The following is a 27,732-nucleotide window of genomic DNA, read 5'->3' on the forward strand; positions in this document are numbered from 1 at the left end:
TCCCTTTAAACTCGAAAAAGTTTAGGACAAATAAAAATGAAATCTTATTTTATGTAGTGAGACTAATTACAGGATGAGGAAAGAGCCTTACTTATAGTCAAAGGGCCTGAGTTCAAATCCTACCTTTAACTCTTACTGGTTGAGTGACCCTACAATTTCTTTATCTGTGAAATGGGAGGGTTGGATTAGATGGTCTTAGAGCTCAGAGCTCTCTTCAAGTTTTAGATCTATGATCCTGTAACCTCAAGAGTTCGTACAGGCTGGAAACATCAACTGCTTTAGTCCATTTCAACAGACATTTATCAGACACTTATTGTATGCCCTGCAGTGTGCTAGGCTCAGGGTTGAGGTAGGTGAGGGTGTGGCAACATAAACCAAATGGTTGCTGGCTTGAAAGACTTTGTCTTTTCCTGGGGTGAAAGTAGTATCATACACAGATCAGTGAATAAAAACAATTTTTTTTGTTGTAAAAAATAAGAATAACGACAGAAAAGGGTGGGGGAAGCACTTATAAATCAGGAGAATCTAGAAAGTCTTCTTGTTGGGTTATTGAAAGGTTATCAGAAAGTATCCTCTGAAGAGAGAGAGAAAGAGAGAGAGAGAGAGAGAGAGACAGAGAGAGAGAGAGAGAGAGAGACAGAGACAGAGACAGAGACAGAGACAGAGAGACAGAGACAGAGAGACAGAGACAGAGAGAGGAGAGAGAAGAGGAGAGGAGAGGGAGGGAGGGAGGGAGGGGGAGAGAGTTTAGACTATACCAAGAGGGGCTTAGGTCAGATGTAAACCAACCTGCTTTAAAAAAAGGCTTAGACTTCAAAAGATTTAAGAATTCCAATTCTGACTGATGATGAAGGGTGCTATTCACCTCCAGACAGAGAGGCAATAGATTAAAGAGTACATGCAACAATGTGGGAATTTGTTTCACTTAACTATTTATGTTTGTTATATGGGTTTTCTTTTTTTCAAGTGGGAGTTAGGAGAGAGAGAAAATGCTTGTTAATTGAAAAAAAAAAAACAAGTTTAGATAGATTCCTGGGTCATAGAACCATGTTGTTATTCAGCTATGTCTGACTCTTCATGACTCCATTTGGGGTTTTCTTGGCAAAAATACTAGATTGGTTGGCTGTTTCCTTCTCCGGCTCGTTTTACAGATGAGGAAACTGAGTTGAGTGACTTGTCTAGGGTCACACAGCTAGTAAGTGTCTGAGGCTGGATTTGAACTCAGGAAGATGAGTTTCCCTGACCCTAGGCCTGGTGCTCTGTGCACTATGGCTCCACCTAGTAGTCTAATAGAGCCATGTAGAGTAGCTAAAGGTAACTAGGACTGTTTGGAGGCATGGCCCTAATCTCTGTTTTCTGGTGTTCTCATCAGAGGCTTTGGGGGGGCTGTGGAGCTAAGGGAGGGTGATGACTCTGACTTTTCAAATATCCTGTGATTAGGACTTCCTAACTTCTTCCTTGATCCATTTCTTTTTTAGTGATCTCTTTCTATGACTATGGGACTATCCTACCAGTACAGAACTGGATCAGATGGAGGATTTGGGAAAAGTGAGTTATTACAATTCTGAGCCTTGCCCAGAGAAAAGGGGACATTTCTGAACTGGAACTAATACTATGGATTTTTCTATAAGGTTTGTTAGTCTATAAAGCATTCACCTCACCATAATCCTGTGAATAAAGCAGAGTAGAAGGTATTATTATTCCCATTTCACAAATGAGGAAAACCAAGGTTTCACAGATCATGAACTGCTCAAGGATATGCTGCTAGGACTTGAACCCAAGTTCTGTGCCTATGAGTCAAGCGCCGTTCTCTCAGAAACATGAAATAACGCTTAGACACTTACCTGGATCTGACCAGGACCAATGTAAAACTTCTTCAAGATGTTTATGAGAAAGTGCTGGACTTCTACCCAGGGGTAGATGCTGTTGGAACCATCCAGGACAATGACAATATCCATGTATGTTTGACACCCTAAGGAAACAGATGCACAATCATAACTTACCTCTATTTACATTTATAACAAGTTACAGACTTTTGGGCTGGAGGGGACGCTTCCTCCAGACTGGAAGCTATCATAGTCATCTCAGGATATTAAATCCCTCTTTAAATGCCCCCAGGGAAGGAGAATCCTTAGTCTTTCTTGGCCATCTGTTCTAGCTCCTAGCCACGCTCACCGTCACACAATTTTTCTTTACATCTGACCTAAGTCCCTCTTTGTGTAGTCTCAATCACTCTCTCTCTGTTGATCTGTTCTCAGAGGATACTTTCTAATAGCTTTTCAGAAAGTTAAAGATCATTTCAATACCACTCCCCTGTCTTCTGTCCTTCTGGCCAAATAATTCCAGTTCTATTAAACTCTTTTGAATTTTCATCCCTCTCATCTTTGTCTGCCGCATGTGTCTTTGGTTATGGAACTGAGAAACGGACGTAGATTTCAAATCAATTTTGACTCTATTGAGGGTGAAGGACAATGGACTGCAGGGCTCACAGGGTCCTAGAATCATAGGCTGTCCATGTTGGAAGGGACCTTGGAGATCATTCCTTTGGAAGTCCCTTCCAGATCAATGATCCTGTATATGATCTTTTGATTATAAAAGCCTTCATCTGACAGATGAAGGAACTGAGACTCTAGAGAGGGGACACAGTGATTTGGTCAAAGTCACAGAGATAGGTGAGCTTTGAAATTGAGCTGCTTCCTCTAGCTAGGTCATCCTCCCTCATTTTACAGAGAAATAAAGAGGTCCCACAACTGATTATGGGCAGAGCTGGAATTAGAATTTAGGAGGCTGAATTCTAGGGTTGGGGAAGGTTCTAATCTGTGGGCTGCATCTGTCCCTTAGCTTAATAATGGGTGTACTGGGAAAAGCAGTTGATTGGGAATTAGGAGTCCTGAGTTCTAGACTTGGCTGAGCTTATCTCCAATTTATCTTTCATATTATTTATCCTGTCTATTTCTTGTTTGTACATAGTTATTTCTATCTTGTCTCTCCTATTGGTCTATGAGCTTGAGAGCAAGGACTGTTTCTTTGCCTTTCTTTGAATCATTGAATCGTTTTCATTTGTGTCTGAGTCTCTGTCACCTCATATATGGTTTTCCTGGCAGAGATCCTGGAGTAGTTTGCCATTTTCTTCTCTAGCTCTTTTTATAGATGAGGAAACTGAAGCAAACAGGGTTAAGTGACTTGCCCAGAGTCATACAGCTAGTAAGTGTCTGAAGCTAGATTTCAACTCAGGAAGATGAATCTTCCAGACACCACGCTAGGTACTCTATCTACTTTGCCACTTGGCTGCAATAAGCATTTCTTTAAGCATTTTGGTTACAAAACTGAGAAACAGATGCAGATTTCAAATCAGTTTTGACTATATTAAGGGTGAAGGACAAAGAACTGTAGGGTTAACAGGGTCCTAGAATCATAGGCTGTCCAAGTTGAAAGGGACCTTGGAGATCTTTCCTTATGAAGTCCCTTCCAGATCAGTACCAGTGCCTGGTACATAGAAGACCTTTGTTGACTTGACTCTACTTGTCTCTACTACCAGTCATCTATGCGATCTTGAGTGACCCCCTTAACTTTTTCAAAGTCTCAGTTCCCTTATTTGTATAATGAGATGGACATATCCAGCTTTAATATTCGGTGATCTGAGCCTTCCCCACCATCCTCCTCCACCCCCGCTTTTTCTCCTCCCCCAATCGTGATCATATCAAGGGTAGACTATTCCACTGAGGGGATTGGACAGCAAGGTTTGGCAGGGACTCTTTAACCCACTTATGGGGCCCTGGGCAAACATTTGTGGCTTGTCCACTGTTTATTTTTTTCCATATTGTTAGGAACAGGGAAAAATGGATACCATTATGCAATTTATCGTAAAGCAGCGCCTTATGAGGTTTTTTGGCTTGCAAATATGTCAATAATGTCTGTGTTGTTGAAACTTTGAAATATGCCCACTTCGGCTCTCATTATAGTAAGATCTGTGGGACAATTTAGGGTCTTATTGGTTAGTTCTGTGTTTTTGATCCCCTTCATTTTAGGGGGAAAAACCCCTCCAGTTCACCAGGGTAGTTTGGAATCAGTAGAGTAAGACAACTCATCAAGGTTGTTTCTATGTGGGGAGAAGTGACTTGGCTATTCATATCACATTGACTGGGCTGCAAGCAGGGTTTGATCATCTTAACATGTCTGTGGTTGACCAAACTTGATGGATTTGCCTCCTCCCCCTACTCCCACCCCCCACAATGGATTTAGGACTTTGTATCAGGGGGCCCCTAGTATTTAGGAAGCCTGAGAAACTTGTCTCTTTCTGCCTAGGGCAGGGGTTGTTAATTTTTTTTTTTTTTGTGACACAGACCCACTTTGGAAGTCTGGTAAAGCCTATGAGTCCCTTCTCAGAATAATGATTTTAAAGCATAATATAAAATATATAGGATTACAAAGGAAACAAATTATATTGGAATACCATTATCAAAATGTAAAAAAAAACCAAAACAAGTTTCTGGACCTCTAGGTTATGAGCCCCTGGCCATATAGTCCAACTCTCTTATTTTACAAACTAGGAAAACAAGCCATAGGGAGATCAAGTGACTTGTCCAAAGTCATACAGATAACTTGTAGCAGATTGGAACAACATAGTGAATGCTTTTTTCTCTGTCCCAGTCTTGATGGTCTGATCACAGAGAATCTTTCTAAAATCCTCTTCTATTGAAACATTTGTCTTTTTGAATCTAGTGAGACAGTCACTCTCACTTTTTTTGAGGGGGAGGGCTGTCTCTTCATCCCTTGCTACCACCTTTCCCTCTTTGGGGGTTTGGGGAGGGGGAGGAAGAGAGGGAGAGTTATCCATCACCGTGTGTGAGCAGACCCATTGTCTCTTTCTGCCAAGTGTTGTTATTTCACCAACCGAGCTCCTTACAGGGTAATAATTACTCCTCCGGACTCATTGCCCCAGATCCTCTGTCTGAGGCCTCTCCGCTCTGCCATGCCTCCCTAATAGAATAATTCCATCTACTGGTTGAGTCCTATGATTAAGAGAGAGTAAGGGCGTGTGTATGTGTGGGTAGGGCAAGGTGTTAATCCTTTCACCCTCCATAAAAATTGCAGCAGGCAAGGCTTCTGCAATGATATTGAACAGAAAGGAAATGGGAAGGCACTGAGCCAAGCAGTCTGTGCTTGCAGGAGACAAGGCCCAAATTCTTTCCTTATTTTTTCTTCCTGAATTGATCTGAGCTACATGCCCATACCAGGGCAAGAGGGGGTGGTGGGAAGTCTCCCTGCTCCAATATTCCATGACCTCCTTTAAGAAAAACAAAAAAACCCGAGTGAAGGGTGAGGCTTGGTGCTCCTGGGAGCAGTAGGCAGGCAGGGAGATGACTGCCAGATGCCAAGAAGTGTTTGTCTTTGTGTCACTTTTGTTAGAATGATTTCCTCTTCAATTAGACCACTAGGTCTCTCATTTACCTACTAATCCTGCACATCTGTCCAGGACTTTTTAACAGTCCTTTCTTTCCTGTCACCTTACTTGGTCTTTACTAAACATCTTGTGAACAAATACTGTCACTGAGGAGTCACAGAGACATCAAGGGTCTCCCCACAAGTTAGCAACAGGATGAGGAACCATTCGGGTGGGAACTCTTTCTACCTCCTAATCACAGTCATGGCTGAATTAATCAAAGCTGCAAACTTCCCATGAAAGTTCTAAGGTCCAGCCCAAGACAGAAGCTATATAGTGACCTACTTTGGAGAGCAGGGGCCACTGTCTTGGAGAATCTGAAGTTGGAGTTGACCCGAGAGCACATCCCTGTGGTATAGTATGAACTCCCACACTCGTGAGACCAGAGAGGGCTGCATGCCTACAAAAGATAACAGAGGGACAGCTGTAAGATAGATGGAACTTAAGTGAGGAATTCTTTTACTTGGGGACAGAAGCAGTTTTGGGAGCAGGGGAATAAATGAGATCATAGAAGACAATCTAAAGAAGGGACAGAAAGAGGGGACAGAATGCAGGGTAGGTTAATCAGAGGAGCAGTGATCCCATCCTCCATTTGGTCCAGACTCTATACCCACAGGTGTGCTTGTCCTTTGTTGCCGAAGAAGACCATGCCATCAGGGAAATAATGACATGACTTGCACTTGACTTTGCTTTGAGTGAGGGAGGGCTGTGCAGGTCACCAGCCTCACTTCTCCTCCACAGCCATCTGAATCCAGTGACCAGATATTCATCAGGATGACTGGAGATGACCCAGGATGAAGCAGTTGGGGTTAAGTGACTTGCCCAAGGTCACACAGCTAGTGAGTGTCAAGTGTCTGAGGTGAGATTTGAACTCAGGTCCTCCTGACTCCTGCACTGGTGCTCTATCCACTGCACCACCTAGTCACAGGAGCTAGGGAGAAAGGGGATTGAAGTTCTGGGAATTTCTGATCCCCTTAACTTTTTTTTTGGTAGGGGGTGGTGTGGGTGGAAAGGAAGGGTAGTAGGGGGAGTGGCCCTGAACTGGACGAGGGAGTAGGGTCATGCTATGTGAAACAGACCAGGTGGTCTGAAGACTGCTGTGGGGAGGAAAGCATATCCCATTCCATGCTGGCACGCTGGGGAAAAGCTCCAATCTCCCCACACTAGTTTGACTTCTGAAGTTAAGGAAAAATTCTTAAATTCTAGAGCTAAAAGACCATCCTGCAGAGGGTCCAGCTCCCTGCTTCCACTGCCCAAGACAAATGCTCATCTCTCCTAGTTCTAGTGTCTCCAGAGGTTAAGAAAGTCTTTGTGGCTAATTTGAACTCTCTCGTCATAGATTAAACTCATTTCTCCTGTGAAGGTGGAGGTTGAGAGAGGATGTAGAATAGCTAGTCTAAGTCTTTGACTGCTGTGCATTTCCCCCATTTCTGGAATGGCCTCCCTTCCTTTTTATTTGTTCTTGTCAAAATCCTGCTCTTCCTTAAAGGTTCACTGCAGTGCTCTGCCTCCTTCGTGAAGCCTTCCATGATTCCCCTTGCTAGAAATGAGCTCTTCCTCTCCAAATTTTCCTCTAATGCTGTTTGAATCTTTCCTTTGTACCCACAGTGCTCTATGTTGTATCATGCTTATCATGTATACATGATAGATCACATTCTCATTTAGTAGATGGTAAACTCCTTGAAGGCAGGGACCAATCATTTTGATTTTTTTTTTATTTCTCCAGTGCCTAGCACAGTGCTTTGTTTTGGCTGAGTCTGTGATTCCATCTGGGTGTGGAAATGCCCTTCGCTAATGCATATAGACAACTATCTGTAACTTACAGTCTTGGACCTGGGGTGCTGAGAGGTTAAACGAATGAATAAGGAAAACATTTATTAATGCTTACTCTCCTAAGCACTGGGCCAAGTTCTAGGGATACAAACAAAAAAGTGAGAGTCCTTGCTCTCAACAAGTTCACGTTCTCTTAAATGACTTAAGTGACATGGTCACATAGCTAGTATGGGACAGGGGAAGGATTTGAACTCAGGCCTTCCTGACTTCAAGGTCAGCCCTTTATCCTCTATGCTTAGTTATTCCCTCTCTGTCCCACCTTGCTCATGGTAAGGTGCTTAATAACTGAATACATGTCTGTGGAGTTGAAATGAACAGGATAGATCAGAGAACCCTGAAAGCAGTAATTATGTCCTTATTCAGCCTTTTTTTCCCTCTAGGATATACATGTCTTTAGTTTTTCCTCAAAGATCCTATTTCCCATCCTAACTGTGCATGCAACTTTCTGGAAACCTATGGGCCTCTTCTTGGAATAATGCTTTTAAATGCATAAAATAAAATCTATAGGATTACAAAGGAAACCAACTGCAATGAAATACAGTCATCAAAATATTGAAAAAGGTGGGGAGAGCTCCCTGGTTTTATCTAAGTGCCTCTCTGGCAGCTTCTATCTCCATGGACTGGATATTTCAGCGGTCTCCTTCAGTCACTGTGGTTCTGTGGGGGTCCTCTCAATAGCTGTGTGGAACCTTCTCCCTTTCAGGGATACAGAGAAGCTCCTTTGGGAAAGAAGGCCAGTCTTGGATGTGTAATCCTCAGTGATACTTTTCATAAACTCATTCAGGCCCCATTCAAATCACACATAGACTAACAGGAAACTCAAACAGGCAACACAGGGTCATGACCAGCCCAACAGTGGGAGACCAGCCATTTTATTAGGGCTAGCCCTACAGGCTTTAGATCTGGGGATCATCTAGGATATTTAGGGCAGGACAAATCAAATACCAAATTCTTATCCCTTCCCTCAACATTTGAATACAACTGAATTCAGGTCAAATGCAGTCTTGAAAAGAATTAAAAGAAAGGGGGAAAAGGGAACAACATTTTATTAAGCACCTGCTATGGGCTAGACACTTTTTAAAAGATGTATCAAAGGGTACCATGTAGCCCAAGGGGCATGTGTGAAGAAGGAAGGCTAGGGGAGTCCCGTTCACTTTGTCCTGGAGAAGTGTGGGTTACTTGTTAATCTATGAGCCATCGGTGTTTTTTAGTACCAGCTGGGAGAGCTGCTTCTCTCCATCTCAAATTTTCTCCTTTGGCTGTTGCCCTGAGTTACTGTGCAGTATATAGTTCTATGTGTCTGGAACCCCCAGATAACTCAGTCTGTTATGTTCCACTGTTGTGTAGGAAGGGCTAGGGGAACTAAGAGATCAGCTGCCTAAGACCAGATGTTGTTTAGAAGCCTTTCACTGGGAAGCCTGTGAGACAAAGCTACTCCAAAGCCTTCTCCCCATCAGCTGGCTCCCTGGAAACGACTCCCAGAGGGCAGCCTAGAAGCCCATCTTATGCCCAACATAATAATCCATAATTCTATAGAGTTCCCTTCCAGACCAGCATCAGGGGACAAGCAGCAGCATTATTATTTTAATTTACCATTCAGTCAATGAACATATAATTCCTGAGCACTGGACTTGGAGTCAGGAAGACCCGTGCCTCAGTCATTCACTAGCTCTGTGAGTCTGGGCAAGTTCTAAACCTCTTTCAGCCTCAGTTTCCTCAACTGTAAAATGGAAATAATAACAATATATATCTTACAGGTTGTCGTGAGATTCAAATGAGATAATATTAGCAAAGTGCTTTACAGACTTTAAAACACTAAATGAATGTTAGCTATTGCCATGTGCAGAACTGGAAATCATGGGGGGATAAACAAGGATTTAACTATTTCCCTTACGATCTCTGTCCTTACTTTGTCCCAGGATCTCAGTCAATTTTTCTTCTTTCTTAATTAATACTTGTTAAGTGCCTACTATGTGCCAGGTACCATGCTAAGTGTCAATGTCCATTTCTCCTCATCTTCAAAATTTTGGATATTCAACTTCCCTAAGTACCTTTCCCCAACAAATCGTACTTGGCTTAGATTCCCTGGGTTCACAGTAGCGCCTAGGGCAGCTAAGTGAGAAGGCAGTGTGGCTAACCAGCATTGCTTAGCTCAGACTCAGGTGTGACAAACCGTCATTCACAGATGTCCTGTGTTCATCCCTCTTTAGTGTTCCTTGAGTGGCTCAGTGTTGACTAGATTCCTCATGGCTTTGACTAAGAGGGGAGGAAATTTCACAACCCCTGTCTAGTTCTCTGGATTATTGATATCAGTCAACCCCTTTGACTTGAACCCATCCAGCAAGGCAATCTGGTTAGTCACCAGGATGCAGTCAGTTCCCCACCCCATGCTAGGTGGGGGCCTGACCTAGATCACCCATTCCCCTTGAGCTCTTATGAATATGATTCCCAGTATATTAATTTTAATTCCTTTCTATGGTTCTTTGAAAATGTCTTCAGATCTTGTGTATGTCTTTTGCTCCCTGTTTAACTAGGAATTTCCCAAGGCAAGGGCTGTCTCCTTCCTCATAGCAGGAGCTCACTAGGAGTGGGATATATATCTCTTTAGTAGAGCTCCTTGAGTTTGGAGACTAAGACATCTCTCCCCACCTACTTTTCAGGAAAGATGGAGGCACCCAGAACTTTTTCTCATACTTGGGGAGAAGAGAAAGGAGAATCTACTGCTCCTCTCACCTGGATCTTGGAGAAATTCTCTGGAGCTCACCTTCAGATAAGTTACTCTCTTACCCATAACTTCTCTCTAAATCGGTATGGAATCCATGGGTTTAGGGTAGAGGAGAGATGCTGAACATGATGGTTGTAGAAGGAACTTGGGGATGGGGACAAGAAAGGACAGAGTTATTTCTTACCACAAAACTGTTATCCTTCGGGTTGGTGGTGAGGCTCAAACCCAGGCGCATGTTCTCCTTCCTCTCAGACACGTTGGATAGGGTAACTCTTCCTAATGAAAGAGATCAAGAGGAAAAGAGGAATATCAGAATAGGAGATATCCTAGGATTCTGCATTAGTATCAGTGAGATTATCATGACTTTCTTGGAGAGAGAAAATCCTAGAAAATATTGGGAGTTGGCCAGGTTTGTCTCTGGTATACCCATCAGTTCTTTTCCACCTCAGGTGGCATCTTTTTGCTCTTTTTTTGTTTTCCAATCTCCCTGATTGCTCAGGGAGCCACACTGTGACCTACTCCCCCACCCCACCCCAGCTTTCCAATAAATCTCTCTTATCCCCCTTCCCTTGTGCTCCCAATGACCCCATCAATATTGCATTCAAATCATCCTCCTCCTCACCATTCTCCTCACCATCATCTTCACCACTACCATCACCATTACCATCGCCATCATCACCATCATCATCATCACACATACACACCCGTAGAGTTCAGGCCTTGTAATAGTGCAGATAGGGAGATATATTTGTGCAGATATATTCTGATGTCCTCAAACTATTCTACATATATGGTTGCCTAGTTTGGCTATGCAGGGGACCTGAACCTATCCTTGAATGATATCTAGCTTCCTGTTAACTCTGCACAGGATTCTGAATCAGAAGCCTTAGAGTCAGAAAGATCTGAGTTCAAGTTCCATCACTGATAAATGCTATTCCTCTTCTCAGTGTCCCCAGGAGACTCTCTAAAATAATAAATTGCTTGGTAGGTGCTGATCTGTATGAACAGAGATATTTTTCTCACTGGGAATTCCCTATGACAATAAAATAATAGATCCACCCCTCTGTCATTCTACCCCGCTCCCTGCCCTACCTCCAAATAAAACAAAACAAAAACAAAAACAAAAACTAACTCTCCTTTCTCAAAGTGCTAAGAATGTTTAGGAATAATGTCTTAGATTAGAAGTAGTTGGGGGAAAGGGCCTGAATGTGGGTTACTTGCTTTGCATAGTATTTGGCACAATGTCACTTATAGAAAAATACTGAATACAGGCTTGGGATCATAGGAGAAATGATACTTTATTTTGAAGCAATTGGAGTTAAGTGACTTGCTCAGGGTCACACAGCTAATGGTATCTGAGGCTGAATTTGAACTCAGATCTTCCTGACTTCAAGGCCAGTGCTCTGTCCACTGTATCACCTAGCTGCTCTGATGCTTTTCTTCCCCAAAGAACAAATTCAGTTCCCTTCCCTTTGATCCTGATGGCTGTTTTCTTCCCTCTCTTCCACTTGCCTGACTTCTCGCCCCAACTTTTTGGAGTTTTCTGAGCTTTCAGAAGAAGATGCAAATTGTTTGGTTCTTCCATTTCAGCTTGGGAGGAGGAGTGATTTAGGAGGAGGAGAGCAACTACTTTCTCTTAATCTATATCAAAACTTGTGTTCTACCCTTCTGAGCCCTACTCAAGGGCTAGTCCATTATAATAATAGCTCATATTTCATAATACATTACATTATATCACATTACATTTGACGACCAATTCCCCTCTCCCCCTTCTGCCAAATCCTTCCACTGAGTCTCATAAAATATGATATAAACTGTCATTCTTTAATCAGAAATCAAGTTCCCAAGACAATAGCCCGAGGAGAGGAAGTACAGTGTCAAACAATCACCCCTATCAAGTGCTCATGACTAATACCAGGGAGGGAGAATATGAAGGAGAGGAGAGGGCAGAGAGCGAGAGAGACACAGAGAGAGAGACAGAGAAAGAGAGAGAGAAAGAGAGAGAAAAAGAGAGAAAGAGAGAGAGAGAGAGATAGAAAGAGAGAGAGAGAGAGAGAGAGAGAGAGAGAGAGAGAGAGAGAATGTGTGTGTGTGTGTGTGTGTGTGTGTGTGTGTGGCGGTGGAAAGCTTTTGGGGGTTAGAAAATGCACTATGAGTGGGGAAAAGGCCACAGAGAGTGGTGGCCTTGTAGACAAACTTTGCCAACTTTACAATTTTGCCCAGGGTTGGTTCTGCGCCCAGACTTTCAAAGTTTCTGCTACTGAGCTCCCTGGCTAGGGAGTGTTAATTTTATGGGCTTGGTTCAATAAATAGACAAGGTGTAGTGGGAGGGCTTGGCCCCACAGCAGCCTGGAAGAGGGCAAGTATTTTGTTTAATAGCTTTTTGGCCTCTGGGAGGGCTATTGAATTGGGGGAAGGGTCTTAACTCTAAGGGAAACTTAAGGCATGGCTTGTCTGGAATCAGGGTCAGTGCTCAGTACAGATTTAAAGTCAGTGGAGCTCCCCTTCAGGGTCCATCCTTGGTTCATTTCAGAGATGCTCCCCACCCTTCCCATTCAGCCTGGGGTCTCATGATGCTTCCTAAAATTTCCCAAGTCCCCAAATGCTATGCTGTTCATGGCCTCACCAAAGGCAGTGTTCTCTGTCTCTTTATCAAACCTACCTATCTGCTGTTTCATTCTGCAGGCTACTCTTATCTTCTGGAGATGAGCTGACAAATTCATTCATGCTAATATGGTGTGTGCTTATAGTAGCATAAGGTGCATCCAGTCATCTCCATCCTATGATGCCTCCACTCTGACCATCATTTCTGTCTTCCCCTTTCCTCCCCAAACCCTTAGCTGGAACTTTGGGCTCTACCCAGGATACTGGGGTCTGGGAGGTGTATTTATCTTATCTTGACCAGAACCAGGCTTCTAAGCTTCTTCTCTGCCATCTCCAGAATTGTGCTGCCCTCCCTTCCCTTTATGTCTTATCTTTCCTCGTTGGAAGAAGCACTTTGAAGGCAGAAACTCACTCGTATTTGTATCCCCAGCACTTGACACAGTTTGTGGTACAAAGCAAGTGTTTAATGAATCATAGTTATCTATCCCTGCATTGCAGAGGCTCCTAACTAGGGGGTTTATAGAATGGGTCCATGGATAAATTTCAAGGGGTACATTAACTTGGATGGGTAAAAATTACATTTTATTTTCACTATAACTTATTTCCTTTGTAATCCTATGCATTTTATTTTATGCACTTAAAAACATTATTATTCTGGGAAGGGGTAAATAGGCTTCACTAGGTTGCCAAGTGTCCCAGACACAAAAAAGGTCATAAACCCATGTTCTGCCATTAAACTGCATACTTTTGGATGTAGCATTACCACTACTAGATCTATATCCCAAAGAGATCAAAGAAAAAGGAAAAGGACATATATGTACCGAAAGTATTTATAGTTGTTCTTTTTGTGGTGACAAAACTGAAAATTGAGAAAATATCCATCCATTAGGGAGTGGCTGAACAAGTTATGGCATGTGAATGTGATAGAATACTATTGTGTTCTAAGGAATGATGAAGGGGATGGCTTCAGAATAACCTTTGAAAACTTAAATAAACTGATGCAAAGTAAAGTGAGAAGAACCAGGACAACATTGTACACAGTAAGAGCAACATTGTAGCAATAATTAACTGTGAAAGACTTAGACACTCTGACTAATACCGTGATCCATCACAAGTTAAATGATTCACGATAAAAAACTTTGTCCACCTCCAGGGAGAGAACTGGTGGACTATGAGAGAAGATTGAAGCATATATTCTTCTTTACTTTCCTTATTTTTCTTGCTCTTTTTGCAACATGGCTAATATAATATGGAAATATGTTTCACATGACTTCACATGTATAACAGATATTACATTGCTTATTTTCTTAATGGATGGGGTAGGACCAGGAAGGAAGGAGAGAATTTGGAAGTCAAAAAAAAAAAAAAAAAAGAATGTTAAAAAATAAATAAAATAAAAAATAGACCAAAAAAAGAATCCATGTTCTAGGGTTATTTTCATTTTTATCAACAATCCAAGCTTCAACAGAAAGTAATGAAATTCTAATGGCAGCATATCAGGCAATATGATGGAGAGGGAAGGAGCAGGTGAGTCAGCAATAATTTAAGTGTCTACTATGTGCCAGGCACTATGCTAAGTGCTGAGTATAAAAAGAAAGGACAATACACTGTTCTTGCCCTCGAGGAACCCAGATGCCAATCTCAGAGGTAAGGAAGAGTGCACTAGGAAAGGTCTCCAGCAGAAGCAGGCATTTGAGTTGAGTCTTGAAGGAAGTAGGGAAAGCTGAGAGATGGGGATTAGGAGGGATAGCATTCCAGGCATGGAGAATAGCCAGTGCAAAGGTATGAGGCTGGGAGATGGGATGCTGTATTCAAGGAACAGCAGTTAGACCGGTGTACCTGAATGTGAAGCATGTACCATATGTGGAGGAGAGTAAAGTGTAAGAAGACCAGAAAGGTAGGAAGGGGCCAAGTTACAAAGAGCTTAAAATACCAAACAGGATTTTATATTTCATAATTGTGAGTCATAGAAGTTTATTGAATAAGTGGATCACACAGTCAGATCTTTGCTTTAGGAAAATGATTTTAGCAGCTGAGTGGAGCATCCTCAATCCATCGATTGGAGTGATGGATTGACGCAGGGAGAAGAATGAGTAGACTGCCGCAGCAGTCCAGGAGTGAGGTGATGAGGTGACTGTAGAAATGGAATGATGGTAGAAATGGCAAGGTCTGGCAGCAGATTGGACATCTTCGGTGAGTGTGAATGAGGAGCTGAGGATGACGCTGAGCTCGCAGACCTGGGAGACTAAGAAAATGGTGATGTCTTTCATGGCTATAATGTTGGAAGAGGAGAGGAGTTGGGGGAAAGATAGTGACTTCTGTTTTGGACATGTGAATTTGAAATGCTTCTGAGATATCCATTTCAAGATATTAATAGCCTTGGTGATATAAGACTGGAGCTCAGGAGAGAGACTAGGGCTGGATATATAAATCTAGGAATCACTAGTGTAGAGATTATAATTGAATTCATGGGAGGTGATGAAATCACTAAATGAGATAGTATGAAGGGAAAAAAGTACATGGCCCAAGACTGTCTTGGGCAGGGGTGGGGAGCCTGCAGCCCCGAGGCCACATGGGGCCCTCTAGGTCCTCAGGTGTGACCCTTTGACTGAATCCAAACTTCACAGAACTTTTAAAAGGGGATTTGTTCTGTGAAGTTAGGAGTCAGTCAAAAGGCCTTATTTGAAGACCTAGAGGGCCCCATGTGACCTCAAGGCCACAGGTTCCCCACCTCTGGGGTAGCATGCCCTTATTTATTTGGCATGACATAGATGAAGATCCAACAAAGGAGACTGAGGAGATGATAGATAGATAGAGAACCAGGCCAATGGGAGAGATATTTGTGGATATGGAGCCTTGTACCTCTTCACCACTATCTATCAGGGACCTTCTTATATCCCAAAGCTTTCATTAATATCCATCCTCCTCCTGTGGTGCTCCATTATCAGCACAGTGAGAAAGGTCTTTGGGTAGGGAAGGCAAAAACTGAGGCTAACCCCAAAGAGTAGCTGGGGGTTATTGGGATTTTTCTCTTATGCTGACTCTCTGCCTAGACTCAGCACATATGAGAAGGGAGAACATTGTGGAAGGCTGAAAATGAGTCCTCATACCCTGTTCTTGCAGACCCATGCAGTATATGGGGAGAGAGAAGGAGCCAAATAGCACTTCATATAGTAGAACAGCACAGCTTTGAGAATTGGATGCTCTCATTTTTTGTTTTGTTTTGTTTCTGTTGGGTCTAGTAATGCTCTTTTCTTGTCCTTTGAGTGTTTTCTTGGGAAGTTTTGCATGGTTGTGCTTCTGAATTACCTGAGAGTCTGGGTACATGTTGTACCATTGGGATCGACTTTAAATGAGTTCATATTGCAGGAGCAGAAAAAAACTGTGACTTTGATTCAGACCTTCTGAGAATCCTCCCACCTCAATACAATGTAAGTTCCTTGAGGGCAGTCAGGCACTGTCTCACTTTTGGGTTGTATATACAGTGGTAAGTCAATGGAGAAGATTTAATAAATGCTTGTTGATTGATCATTTCCTCTTGCATTTATGGATGACATAAGTTTTTAAAATTCAAGGAATAAGAACAGTTAACGTTTCAAAATTCTCTCTCCTTCACACCTCTCCCCCTTCACCAAATCCCCTAAGTATGCATCTCATCTAAATTTTAGAAGGCAATCAATCTTTTAATTTGCACTAAAGTATAAATGGCCAAACTTAGCCTTGCCAGGGGTTTTTTACATTTTACATTTTAGATGAGAATGCTGCTAGACCAACCCTAAAGGCTCTCTAACTGGGAAATGAGAACAAACTGATGTGAAAAATTAATCATCAGTGGGAGAGAGGTTGTTTATGATCTTTCCCTGTCTACTTACTAAATGTAATCAGGGCCTGTTAATATTGTCTGAACATAAGGCTGGCCTTAGCTATAGATCTCTGGTCCCAGTCAAAAGCCACGGGAGAAGTAACAGAATTCCAAGTAGTAGGCGCACATGGAGTGAAGATTGCTGCCTGGAAAGATCTTAGGAAATCCAGAACTTGGGCTTTGCTCCCTTTATTTTTCCACTATGGATTGAAACTTATATGGATTCCAGTTGCCCCTGGCAGCTGTTCATTTTTCCTCCATGGGAAGGAGGAAACTCCAAAATTGTGAACTTTTTGATTGTCAATTTCCTCATCTCCTGGCTTACTCCTCTTGTTCCCCCAGGGCCTCTCTCCATTTAGGAAAAGGACAATAACCTCAAATATCCTGGAGAGAATGCTGAACTGGGAGTCAAGAAGACTTAGGTTCAGTCTGAGTGTGTAATTCTGGACGAATTAACTTCTCTGCACCGGGATAATCACATCACTAAACTCACAGGGCTGCTCTGAGAATCAAAGGAGAGAATGTGTATAGTACACTGTGTAAATCTTGAAGTGTTATATAAATATTTAATTTTTAAAATTAAATATTAATTTAATTTAATATTGTTTCTTTCTGTTTTTAATGCAGTTCAGATAGAAACAGTCCTGGGACAAGTTGCCCTTCTGCTTTTAGTCTTTTATATTTAATGTCCTACAGACTATTTCATAGGTGAATAAAATAACTGCTTTTTTGCTATTTGAATAAAATTTTTAAAATGTAAACATTCTGTAGGTTCACTGTGGATATCCTCTGTACAACCTTAGTAGCAGATTGGATAACAGGAATAATGTCAATATATATCTTAGAGTGTTCTCACATAATTTTGATCTCCTCTGTCAGGTTTCTATATTGTAAAAACTTTCCATATAGTTTGGAAATTAGGAGTATTTGGTATGGCATCTTCTATCAAAAGCATTATTCCTAAGTTTTTATGGGGTCAGTATTACTATGAACAAGAGTTTGATATGTAATAATCCTCCGATTCCAATTTAATTTACAAGCTAAATTTTCTAGGATATTTTGAGGTCTGTATTTGTACTGTGGAGACTTGTTGTCCACCAGTCCTTGAAAGGTAGGAAGCTTCTGACACAAACTTCTAGCTACCAGGCCATACCTTGTTATACGTTTGTAGTTTAGTTGTCTCAGTTGTATCTAACTCTTTGTGACTCCTTTTGGGGTTTTCTTGGGAAAGATATTGAATTTGGTTGCCATTTCTTTCTCCAGTTCATTTTACAGATGAGGAAACTGAGGCAAATAGGGTAAAGTGACTTTCCCAGGGTCACATAGCTAATAAGTGTCTGACGCCAGATTGAACTCAGGAAGATGAGTCTTCCAGATTCCAGACCCTGAACTCTATCCACTGTACCACCTAGTTGCCCCATTGTTCTATACTGGGTTGCAGCTAAATTTTTGGCATGATGCGTTACATCGTTCCTGTCATTTCTTTTCATAATTGATCACTAAGTCCAGATTTTTTTAGGCTAATGATTCTGTAATTTCTGGGGGGGATGACCAAGGCCTGAATGACCATCAATAAGCCCCTTCACTTCCATAACAAATCTGCATGATTCAGCCATTTCTTTGGCACTTTTTTGTCAACATATTGTTGGCTGAGTTCATATGGATGTCACCAGTGGCTAAGGGTCTTTTGACTATTTTTTTGATTATTTGATTATATTTTGATTATTCTTGGACCTTGGCTTTCTTTGGAACTGAACCACTTTCAGTTATATTTGACAAATTCAGTGGTGTGTACCTGTTATTCCTTAGGGGTGAATTGATGCCTGCTTGTTCCAGAAGCATTTCTATAGGCTTTATACCTTATTTAAAAAAAGTGCTTTGAACCCTCTTGTTCCTTTTTTGGTAATGAAGTGTTAATTTTTCCTATATTTTCTATAGATGCCTTAGGATGACAGACCCTGTGTATTAATATTGTTTTTCGTTAGGATTCTTTCCAAATCTGTTGTAGTTCACTTAACAGTTCCAAAAGGCTACACTGAGATGGGTATTGGGTAGGTGTCAACAGTTTTAAGTACGTTCTTCCCATTTAGATCTGTTTTCAGGATGCCAGTAAGTTTCTTAACATATTCAACCACAGTCTTCTCTGTTATGTCTTTGTGAGTGATGTGTTTTGCCTGGAGGAGACAACTGTAGTTTTTGGTACTGTCTTCATCTAACGTTTTAATTGGACCTTTAGATTCATGCTCAAAGCCACCAGTCTCTATCTTCCCTTGGAATAATAAAACATTTTACACTTATCTAGCACAAGTGACATTTTACTATCCTTGGGAAAAGATTCCGTAAGATGAAAGAACACTTTGATAGCTTGATGTTACCATGTACATAAAATGATTAACATGACGCTGTGGCTTGACTCTTTAATCTGAAATTCATTTTTAATTCTCTTTAGAAGAGATTGTCATATATTTAAGACCAGACCAGGGATTCTTAACCTTAGAAGTCTATGAAGTTGTTTTAAAAAATACTTTGTTTTTTAAAAATATAATGGATCTCCTTATTAATTCTATATATTTTTATGCATTTAAAAGTATTATTTTGAGAAAGGGTCCAAGGGCTTCACTGTACTGCCAAGAGGGTCCCAAACAGCCAAAGGTAAGGACCCCTGGTGAAGCCATAATGAGCTTAAACTGCCTCCATGAAAAATGACCCATTTTATGTCAATTGTTCTTAACGTTATTTTGCTGGCATGTTTTAAGCAACAGTTTTCCATGAGAGCATGAAATACTCTAGTGTTTTCATTAGACAAGGGTCTATTTTATATATTTACAATACATGAACAAACTATGAGGGCAGAACTAAGTCAAAAACTTTTGATAATCAATAAAACTAGGTTAGATGTTAGGCTTATTCAGTATTTATGGAATCAATAACGAGTTGCTCTCTGTACCCTAGGACTTTTTGGCACACCTTTTGTTCCTCATCTATCTATTGTTTTCTTGTAAGCGTTTATAGATTTTTTTCCTGACAGTAAAACAGTGAATGCGTATATAAAGTAGATAAATACGTAACTGACCTGTATTTGGAGGAATTCTTGATCTTTAAGGAGAAAATAAGTGATGACTTCAGTTAAGAGAGATGGGATCAGGCTGGCTTCCGAGAGGAACCCAGCAAAGTGCTGCTAGTAATTCAGGCACACTGTGAATGTTTGAGCCAGTGATTACGGCTCTTATCTGGCCTCACTGCTTTCTAGTTTTGCTGAGAAGTTAGTTTCAGTCATCTCCCTTGATGCAACTGTTCTGTCACGCATTCTGTCACACACCTGTTGACAAGTTTTCTGTTTCTTTTTTTTTTGATTCGGCTTGTATTTGATTGTTTGGTTTCTTGCGATCATATATATGACCAGATATTTTCCACATTCTCTTTTGTGCTTCTCCCTCTCCTCTGATTTCTTTATTCTCAACTCTCTGTAGCAAAGTTTTGGACTCATGTTGAATTATCTATTTTGTTGTTTTGCATTGCTCTAATTCCTTGTATAGCCTTGGATAGATTTTTGCTTTCAATTGTTTTTTAAGGGAATCTAGATTCTAAGGAGGTAGGAAATATAGTGGAACCTGGAGTCAGGAATACCTGACCCTTACTTAGACACTTCCTAGCTGTGTGACTCTGGGCAAGCCATTTAACTATTTTCTGCTTCAATTTCTTCATCTGTGTTCAGTTGTTTTAGTCGTGTCTAATTCTTCATGACCTCATTTTTGGGAGTTATCTTGGCAAAGATCTTGGAGTGGTTTGCCATCTTCTTCTCCAGCTCATTTTAGAGTTGAGAAATTGAGGCAAACAGGGTTAAGTGACTTGCCCAGAGTCACACAGCTAGGAAGTGTCTATATTTCCAATGCTTCGCACATAGATTATTGTTATTTCAATTTTCTCATCTTTATGCTCCATGGTGCTCAGATATATGATCTTGGGGGCAGTGTTAATCAAGTACCAAGCTAAATATTTCCCTATGACCTTGTCATGTTTCTTCTGAGGGTCTCATTTTCTTCACATATAAAATGAGAGGACTAGACTAGATGGTAAGTTCTTTTTAGCTCTGAATTGATGATCCTGCTCTGTCTGATTTCAGAGTTTGGGGAAAATGTAATTTCACCCAGACTAGGGCAACAAAAATAAAGAATATCTAAGCTTAATGATGTGGTACCCTCTTCCACCTCTTTTACCCTCTTTGATAAGATCATTCTCTTCCTTCTCCTCCCTCCAACAGAGAGAGAGAGAGAGAGAGAGAGAGAGAGAGAGAGAGAGAGAGAGAGAGAGAGAGAGAGAGTCCTGACTGTGTTTTGAATTTCTAACCTGTAGAGTGGGAACTGCTGCTGTTCACATCTGGACAAAGCACCATCATGTGACTGGGACACTTGGTAGTTTAGCTTCTTGGCTGAGATCTGTGTATTGTTAGAGTTTAGCTTTGATCATAGTCTTTCATCTCTCTGCTTATCTTCCTGATACTTAGAGGATCTCCCCTGCTTATCAGGAAAGAGTCTGGCTCCCACAAAGTCCTTCTCTTCCGTCCCCACTCTCAGGGAGCTGGGGCACAGTTGGAAGGTATGACTGGGGCTGTCTTGAGGACTCTTTTGAAATCAGAGCAATCTCCCAGGACTTTTGTACTATCATGAAAAGAAGTCTCATTGGCTAACCTGGCATCTTTCTGTGACTGCACTAGCTCCCCCAAGTTAGAGTACGTGTCAGTTTTTCAGTTGGTCATCATTCATTCCCCAAAGGTGCCCGCTTTAGCCCGTCCATGCCTTCTTCTCATTCATGGGTCTAAAGCTAGAAGGGGCCTCAGAGGCCACCCCCTCATTTTACAGATGAAGGAGTGATTAATTGTTTGAGGCTCAGCGAGGCTTGCCTTCCCAAGGGCTCATAAGTAGTCATCGTCAGAGGTAGAATTTGAACCCAGACCTGAGTCCAGAGTTGGTGGTCTTCCTACCATACTATGCTGCTTCCCATTTCTATGGTACTTTTCTTCATTTCCTCCCATAAATCCTCTATAGGGACTCACCTGCAGTGGTGGGGACCTCTTCTATATCTCTATGTCTCCTAGCCCTAGAGAGATGGGCTGTCCGTCTCTTAACCTTCACTCTCACTAAATGACCAGCCCACTTTCTTTCTTGGTTTTAAATCTTTTTAATCGTATCTTTTACATCACTTCATGTGAGCAGTTCACCATTCATGACATGCTGTAGTCTATTCATGCCCACCATGCATCTCCCTCACCTTCTGAGTGACCCATAATTTTCACTCTTTGGAAATTGTGGTATTCCATGATGTGCAGCCAAATGACATTAGCAGAAGAAAATTAGGGATAAAAAGATGGGATTTTGGTTCAGGGAGAAACTTGAAATCAAATGCAATCAAGCCTCTATTCAGTTTTTTGTTCACCTGTGGAACCTTTCCGCAAGTACTGATAGGGAAACTCTGTGGGTCTTGTGATCAACTGCATGTCCCAGTATGGACAAATGCATTCTTCATTCGTCTTTTTTTTTTATGCTGTGTGGATAGAGAGGCTAACGTTTTTTGTGCGTGATTTTGGATCTCATTGGGGACACTCTGCAATATTTTCTTTGATGCAATCAACATGATGCCATTTACAAAGAAAAAATGGGCGGACTTCATCTAGACTAAGAGTTCTTAATCTTACTCCTCAGAGTAAGTAAAACTCCTCAGAATGATGTTTAAAATGTGTGTGTGTGTGTTCTGTTGTGTCTGACTCTTTGTGACATTTGAGGTGTTTTTGACAGAGATACTGGAGTGGTCCGTCATTTCTTTCTCTAGTTCATTTTATAGATGAAAAACTGAGGCAAAAAGGGTTAGGTGATTTGCCCAGGGTCACACAGTGGTTCGAGGCCAGGTTTGAACTCAGGAAGATGAGTCTTTCTGACTCCAGGTCCTGTATGCTATCCACTGTACCACCTAGCTGCCCCTTCAAAATGCTTAAAATGCATCAAATTGCAAAGATGTATTTTTTTCCCATCCAAGTTCATGGGCCCCTTGAAATCTATCCACCAACCCCTTGATCTATAGGTAATTCTTTCATGTGAGCTCTGCTCTTGACGGTCTTCCACGACAGCTGCAAACACCTTTAGGTAGCATTTGTCTCGCTATTATATGTCCTCTTTGTTATTAATAATCAGAGGTCCATCAATAAAGTCCTCTCTGTTGCACAATCACAAAATCTTGTATGATTTTTATATATGCATGGGAAACATCTTGTCGGAGAAAAGGTTCTAAGGTTCCATGCTGCTTTTACCAAATCAATGCTTTTTATAGCAAAGAAACAATGAGCATAGGTGGAACTTATATTCTCTACATTTTTGAGTTGACTACAGACTGTGAAGATGTGGTCTGACACAGAATATCATTTGCAAAAGCCTGCCTTTTCTCTTCTCATATTTTTTCCCCTAGGAAAACCTCAATATGTATGTAAATTTTTCTCTTAAAGATTTTGTAGAGATGAGAAAGTAGGCATACAAGCTGTTATTTACAGATTTTCTTTTCTTGCTCATCTTCTTGGCAATAGAAACATCCGTGATTTATTTTTTTCGAATCCTGTAGTATCTCCTTTTCTTTCTGATAGCTTGGAGAATGATCCCTTAATATTCTTAAAATTATATATGTTCCTGAGTGAGCATCCATTGTGTTTTCTTGGTCTGCTCTGGCTATTTATCTTTGTTTTAAAGTGCTATCTCTACTTCCACATGCAGCTTGTTGGAGACTATGACATTGTTGTCCAGCCATCATCATTTCACTGGCATTGATGGAAAAAATAGTTCATTTTAAAGAAAATCTGGACAATCCCTTTCCATTTATCATGTTGGTTTTTTCCAATTTTATCCTTAAATGGTCTTGGGATCATGAAGGTCAGTCATAGCATCTCAGGGCAAATCTTCTACAGCTTTATTGTTTACTGCTCATTGTTTTATGAGCTGATATTGTTCATAATCTTCCATTGCTCTGTTCCTCAAGATTTTACAAATGAGTCTTTACACGTTAAACTTGCTATATATACCTCTGTTCAGCCAACAAACCCCAGACTTGCGATCTGAGGCAGCTTAGATTGCCTTGTTGGGACACTATAATTTGTTTAACTCCAGTAGGACACAGTGACAGCATTTGTTAATTTCCGTTTCTTGATCCATCTCCTAGTTTGTTTCAATGGGTCATTTTGGAGCTCATTTGTTTGTCCTACATTCCTTTTCAACTTTATTCCAATTTGGTGCTGATTTTGGTCTTTGCTCTGACTATGCACAGACAGGGTGATTCAGAAATAACTCCCACATTGATAACAGGTTATTTCCTCCAGCTTCATTCAGCTATAAATGAACAGGAGCAAAGGCATGGGACGGTGAGAGTAAACTAGGGCTGAGGCATGGCAAGGCTGAATCAAGGATAGGATAGGGGGCAAGACACTAGAGTTAGGGGTCAGCAAACTACCACTCAAGAGTCAAATTTGGCCTGTCATCAGTTTTTGTAAGGCTAAGGAGCTAAGAATGGTTTTAATATTTTAAAATACAATATAACTCTAGGCCATCTAGTTTCCAGACTACAAAGTAGAAAATAGTGCAGAACTGAACTGGTTTATGATGGGGTTAAGACGGTAAAGTTTAAATGACTTTTCTAAAGTCACATGGGTAGTAAGTGCCCGAAGTGGGATTTGAACCCAGGATCTCCCTGTCTCCAATCCCAGAGCCATATCTATTATATCATGCTACCTTAGAAAGAAGTAACAGAAGAGTCTACTCCCTACCAGGTACTATGAATAGTGTTACCTAGGTTCAATTTGGAGCAATTTCCTTGTACCACTGGACACTTGTAAATGTCCCCAGTCTTCTGGTGACCATTGGTTTCAAATGGAGCTCCCACCACCAACCTAGGAAGAAAAAGGAGAGAAGGTGAGTTCTCCCTAGTGTGGTATATCACTTCTGGTGGGGGGTGCAGGCAGCATTTAAGCATAAGAAGCAGGGATTGGAGAGATAGATGCTGAGAGCAAGGGAGACAGGAACCATCCAGGAGGGGGGACACATACTCTAAATTTTCTAGTCTGAACTGATATACCCATAATAGTCAAATAGGTCGGACAGAGACCCATGATAGAGAGGAATTGGTGAGGACACCAGATGCTGATAGCCCACTCTTAGAGTGCAGAGCCTGTCTTGGTGGCCTTGGCTGTCCCCTAAGACCCTGTCTTCACTTCAGGCAGAAGAGACAGGCAGTTCAGGGATCTGGACCCAGAGTATCAGTCATCTTCAGAGAAATCTGGGTTTGGCACTGATATGGAAGGCAAAAGCTGCCAAATACTTTGCCCTTTGTCTTTGAGCTTACTCAGATACTCATGTGTGTGTTTTCAGGGAAATTAGATCTGTCTGTTCTTGGGTGATTTACATACAACCCAACACGATACCACACAACACATTGTCTTCTGGTGGAAACAATGACTGGGAGAAAGAGGTGGGAGAGAAGCTGTGGATTCTTTCTCTCTCTCTGAATTTAGAGAATTCCAATGCCAGCAGGCACTGGCAGGCAATATGGAGTGAAGAGGTGGGTTCTAGTTCTGGATTTGCCACTGACTGGTTACATGACCTTGGAAGTCACCTTTGGGACAGTTTCTTTATAGGAAAAATGAAGAGTTGAATTAAATTTTCTTCCAACTCTGCAATTCTCACATTTCACAATATTGAGTGAAATGTGTCTTGGGCATTTTCCTTTCTCTCCATTCTGCACCCCTCTCTGGGGGAATCTAGGACCACGCTGGTTATCCCCTACTCCTTCCAGGTGTCTATCTTGTTTTCAACTGACTGTTAGCTAATGCCCCAATAAATGGAGCCAGCCAGTTGGTCAATAAACATTTATTAAATAGCTGCTGTATGCTAAGAGCTGAGGTTACAGAAAGAGGCAAAAGACATCCCTGATCTCAAGAAACTCATGATCTAATAGGGGAGACAAGCAAATAAATATGTAAAAACAAACTCTATACAATATAAAAAGAAAATGACTAAACAAGAGAGCAGAATAGAATAGAATTAAAAAAAAAACATTGGAAAAAGCTTCCTGTAGAAGATGGGATTTTAGCAGGGACTTAAAGGAAGCTAGGAAAGCCTGGAGGAAGAGGAGGAGATGAGGAAGGAGAGCATTCCAGGCATGGAGGACAGCCAGAGAAAAAGCTCTGAGCCAAGAGATGGAGTGTCTTGTTTGAGGCACAGTCAAGAAGGCCAACATCACTGGAAGAGTATATGGTGGGGAGTAAGGGGTAAGAAGACTGGAAAGATCAGAGGGAGTTAGGTCATGAAGGGCTTTGAATGCCTAACAGAGGATTTTAAATATGATCCTGAAGGCAACAGGGAGCCAATGGAGTTTACTGAGTATGAGAGAGATGTGGTCAAACTTATGCTTTAGGAAAATCACCTGAATGACTGAAGGGAAGCTAGAATGGAGTGAGGAGAGATTTGAGGCAGGAAAACCTCCAAGTAGACTATTTCAGTAGACCAAGTGAAATGACATGGGCCTGCACTAGAGTGGTAGCAGTACTAGAGGAGAGAGGGGGCTGTATTGAAATGTTACAAAGGTTGTGGGTCTTGGCAACAGCTTGGACATAGGGAGTGAGAGAGAGAGTGAGAAAGTGAGGATGACTGGGTTGGGAGTCTGAGGGACTGGGAGGATGGTGGTGTCAACAGAAAAGGTGGGAGCAGGGGGAAAGACATTGAGTTCAGATTTGAACATGTTGAGTTTAAGATGGCTACTGGACATTCAAACTGAGATGTCTGAAAGGCAATTGGAGATGCGAGATGACTGTCAGGAGAGAGGGTAGGGCAGGATGGGTAGATCTCAGAATCATTAGCAGAGAGATGATAATTAAATCGATGGAAGCCAATGAACTCGTGAAATGAAGTAGTTTATAGAGAGAAGATGCCATAATTTGCATGATGTTCGTGGAGCTTTGCCCCAGGGACTATTTAGAGTAAGAGTTACAATTCCTTCTTAAGGAGCGGGTTTCTTTTCTATGGCAAATGCCAGGTCTGAGCCTTAGCTCATGATACTCCTCTAGCCAATGTAGCTATCATCCTTGATGATGATTACAAAGAGGCAAAATATATCCCTGCCCTCAAGTGCCTTGGAATGCCTTGGCATGACACTCCTCTTCTGGGTCCACCTTATCCCAGTGCTCATGGGGGTAAGGGTTGTATCTCACTAGGGTTAACTGCATGTGCAAGTGTTTTCATTAGGAGTGAAAACATTTCTAGTTATAAGATCTACCAATAAAAATATAATTGGCTGATCATAGCTTAGAGTATTATCTTTCACAGTGGAAATTTAATTTTAAAGGACCCTTAACCAATCAATCAATAAACATTTATTAAGCACCTACTAAGAGTCAGGCACTATGCTAGGCTCTAGAGATAAAAGACAGTCCTTGTCCGTAAGCAGTATACATTCAATTTGGAGAGGCAAGATGTATACAAATGTGTATTTGCAATATATATGTATATATGCATATGTATATATACATATATACGCACATACACATATATACACATATACATAAACACACATGTGTGTGTGTATGTGTGTGTGTGTGTGTGTGTGTGTGTGCGTGTGTGTGTGTGTAATTTGTAGCAGGGGAGAGCATTAGCAGCCAGGGCTGCTAATGAAAGGTTTCATTTAAGAAGGTGTCACTTGAACAGAATTTTGAAGGAAATGAGGTATTCCAATGTATTCATATGCTAAGAAATGAATCACTAATGGTAGAATTGTAGGCATCTATACCTCTGTGGTAGAGGGATTTTTTTTAAAGCAATACACACAACCAGTGCCTCTCTCCCTTTCCAAATATATATCGTATAGGTGATTTTATACTACTATGATGACAACACCTTAAAGAAATGCTCCAATTTTCTTCCCGTGGCTCAAGTAACTGAAAAGCCAAGTCTCTAAGGACCAAAGTGGTTTCTAGAAGTCGATGGAGTCTCCCACCCCACTCCCCAACTTTGATCTAGAATCCAAAGTGGCGATGGACAAAACTCTGTTTGGAATTAAGAGCTTATGAAATAAGTGGGGTAAGTCCTCCCTGGGGCAGCCAGATAATGACGGGTGTCTAAATATAGCCACCTATTAACCATGCCTATTTTTGAGCTGCAGAATTAATTGGACCCATAAAATCTGTTTGTCTAGACGATGGTGACTTTTGGCTACTTTTACAGCTGTTTGTGCTGTCAAGGT

General features: G+C 41.4%; 1 protein-coding gene across 1 annotated transcript in view; it reads right to left on the bottom strand.

The window, feature by feature from the left end:
• ITGA11 (integrin subunit alpha 11) overlaps positions 1 to 27,732 on the bottom strand; it is a 200,846-nt gene that overhangs the window by 77,539 nt on the left and 95,575 nt on the right. The window contains exons 3-6 of the mRNA XM_072615088.1: positions 24,288 to 24,388; positions 10,186 to 10,277; positions 5,729 to 5,843; positions 1,845 to 1,972 (exon numbers count right to left, since the gene is read on the bottom strand). Coding sequence (XP_072471189.1) covers positions 1,845 to 1,972; positions 5,729 to 5,843; positions 10,186 to 10,277; positions 24,288 to 24,388 — 436 coding nt within the window. The remainder of the gene's footprint in view (positions 1 to 1,844; positions 1,973 to 5,728; positions 5,844 to 10,185; positions 10,278 to 24,287; positions 24,389 to 27,732) is intronic.

Source organism: Notamacropus eugenii, chromosome 1, assembly GCF_028372415.1.
Source record: "Notamacropus eugenii isolate mMacEug1 chromosome 1, mMacEug1.pri_v2, whole genome shotgun sequence".
NCBI classification, from domain to species: Eukaryota; Metazoa; Chordata; class Mammalia; order Diprotodontia; family Macropodidae; genus Notamacropus; species Notamacropus eugenii.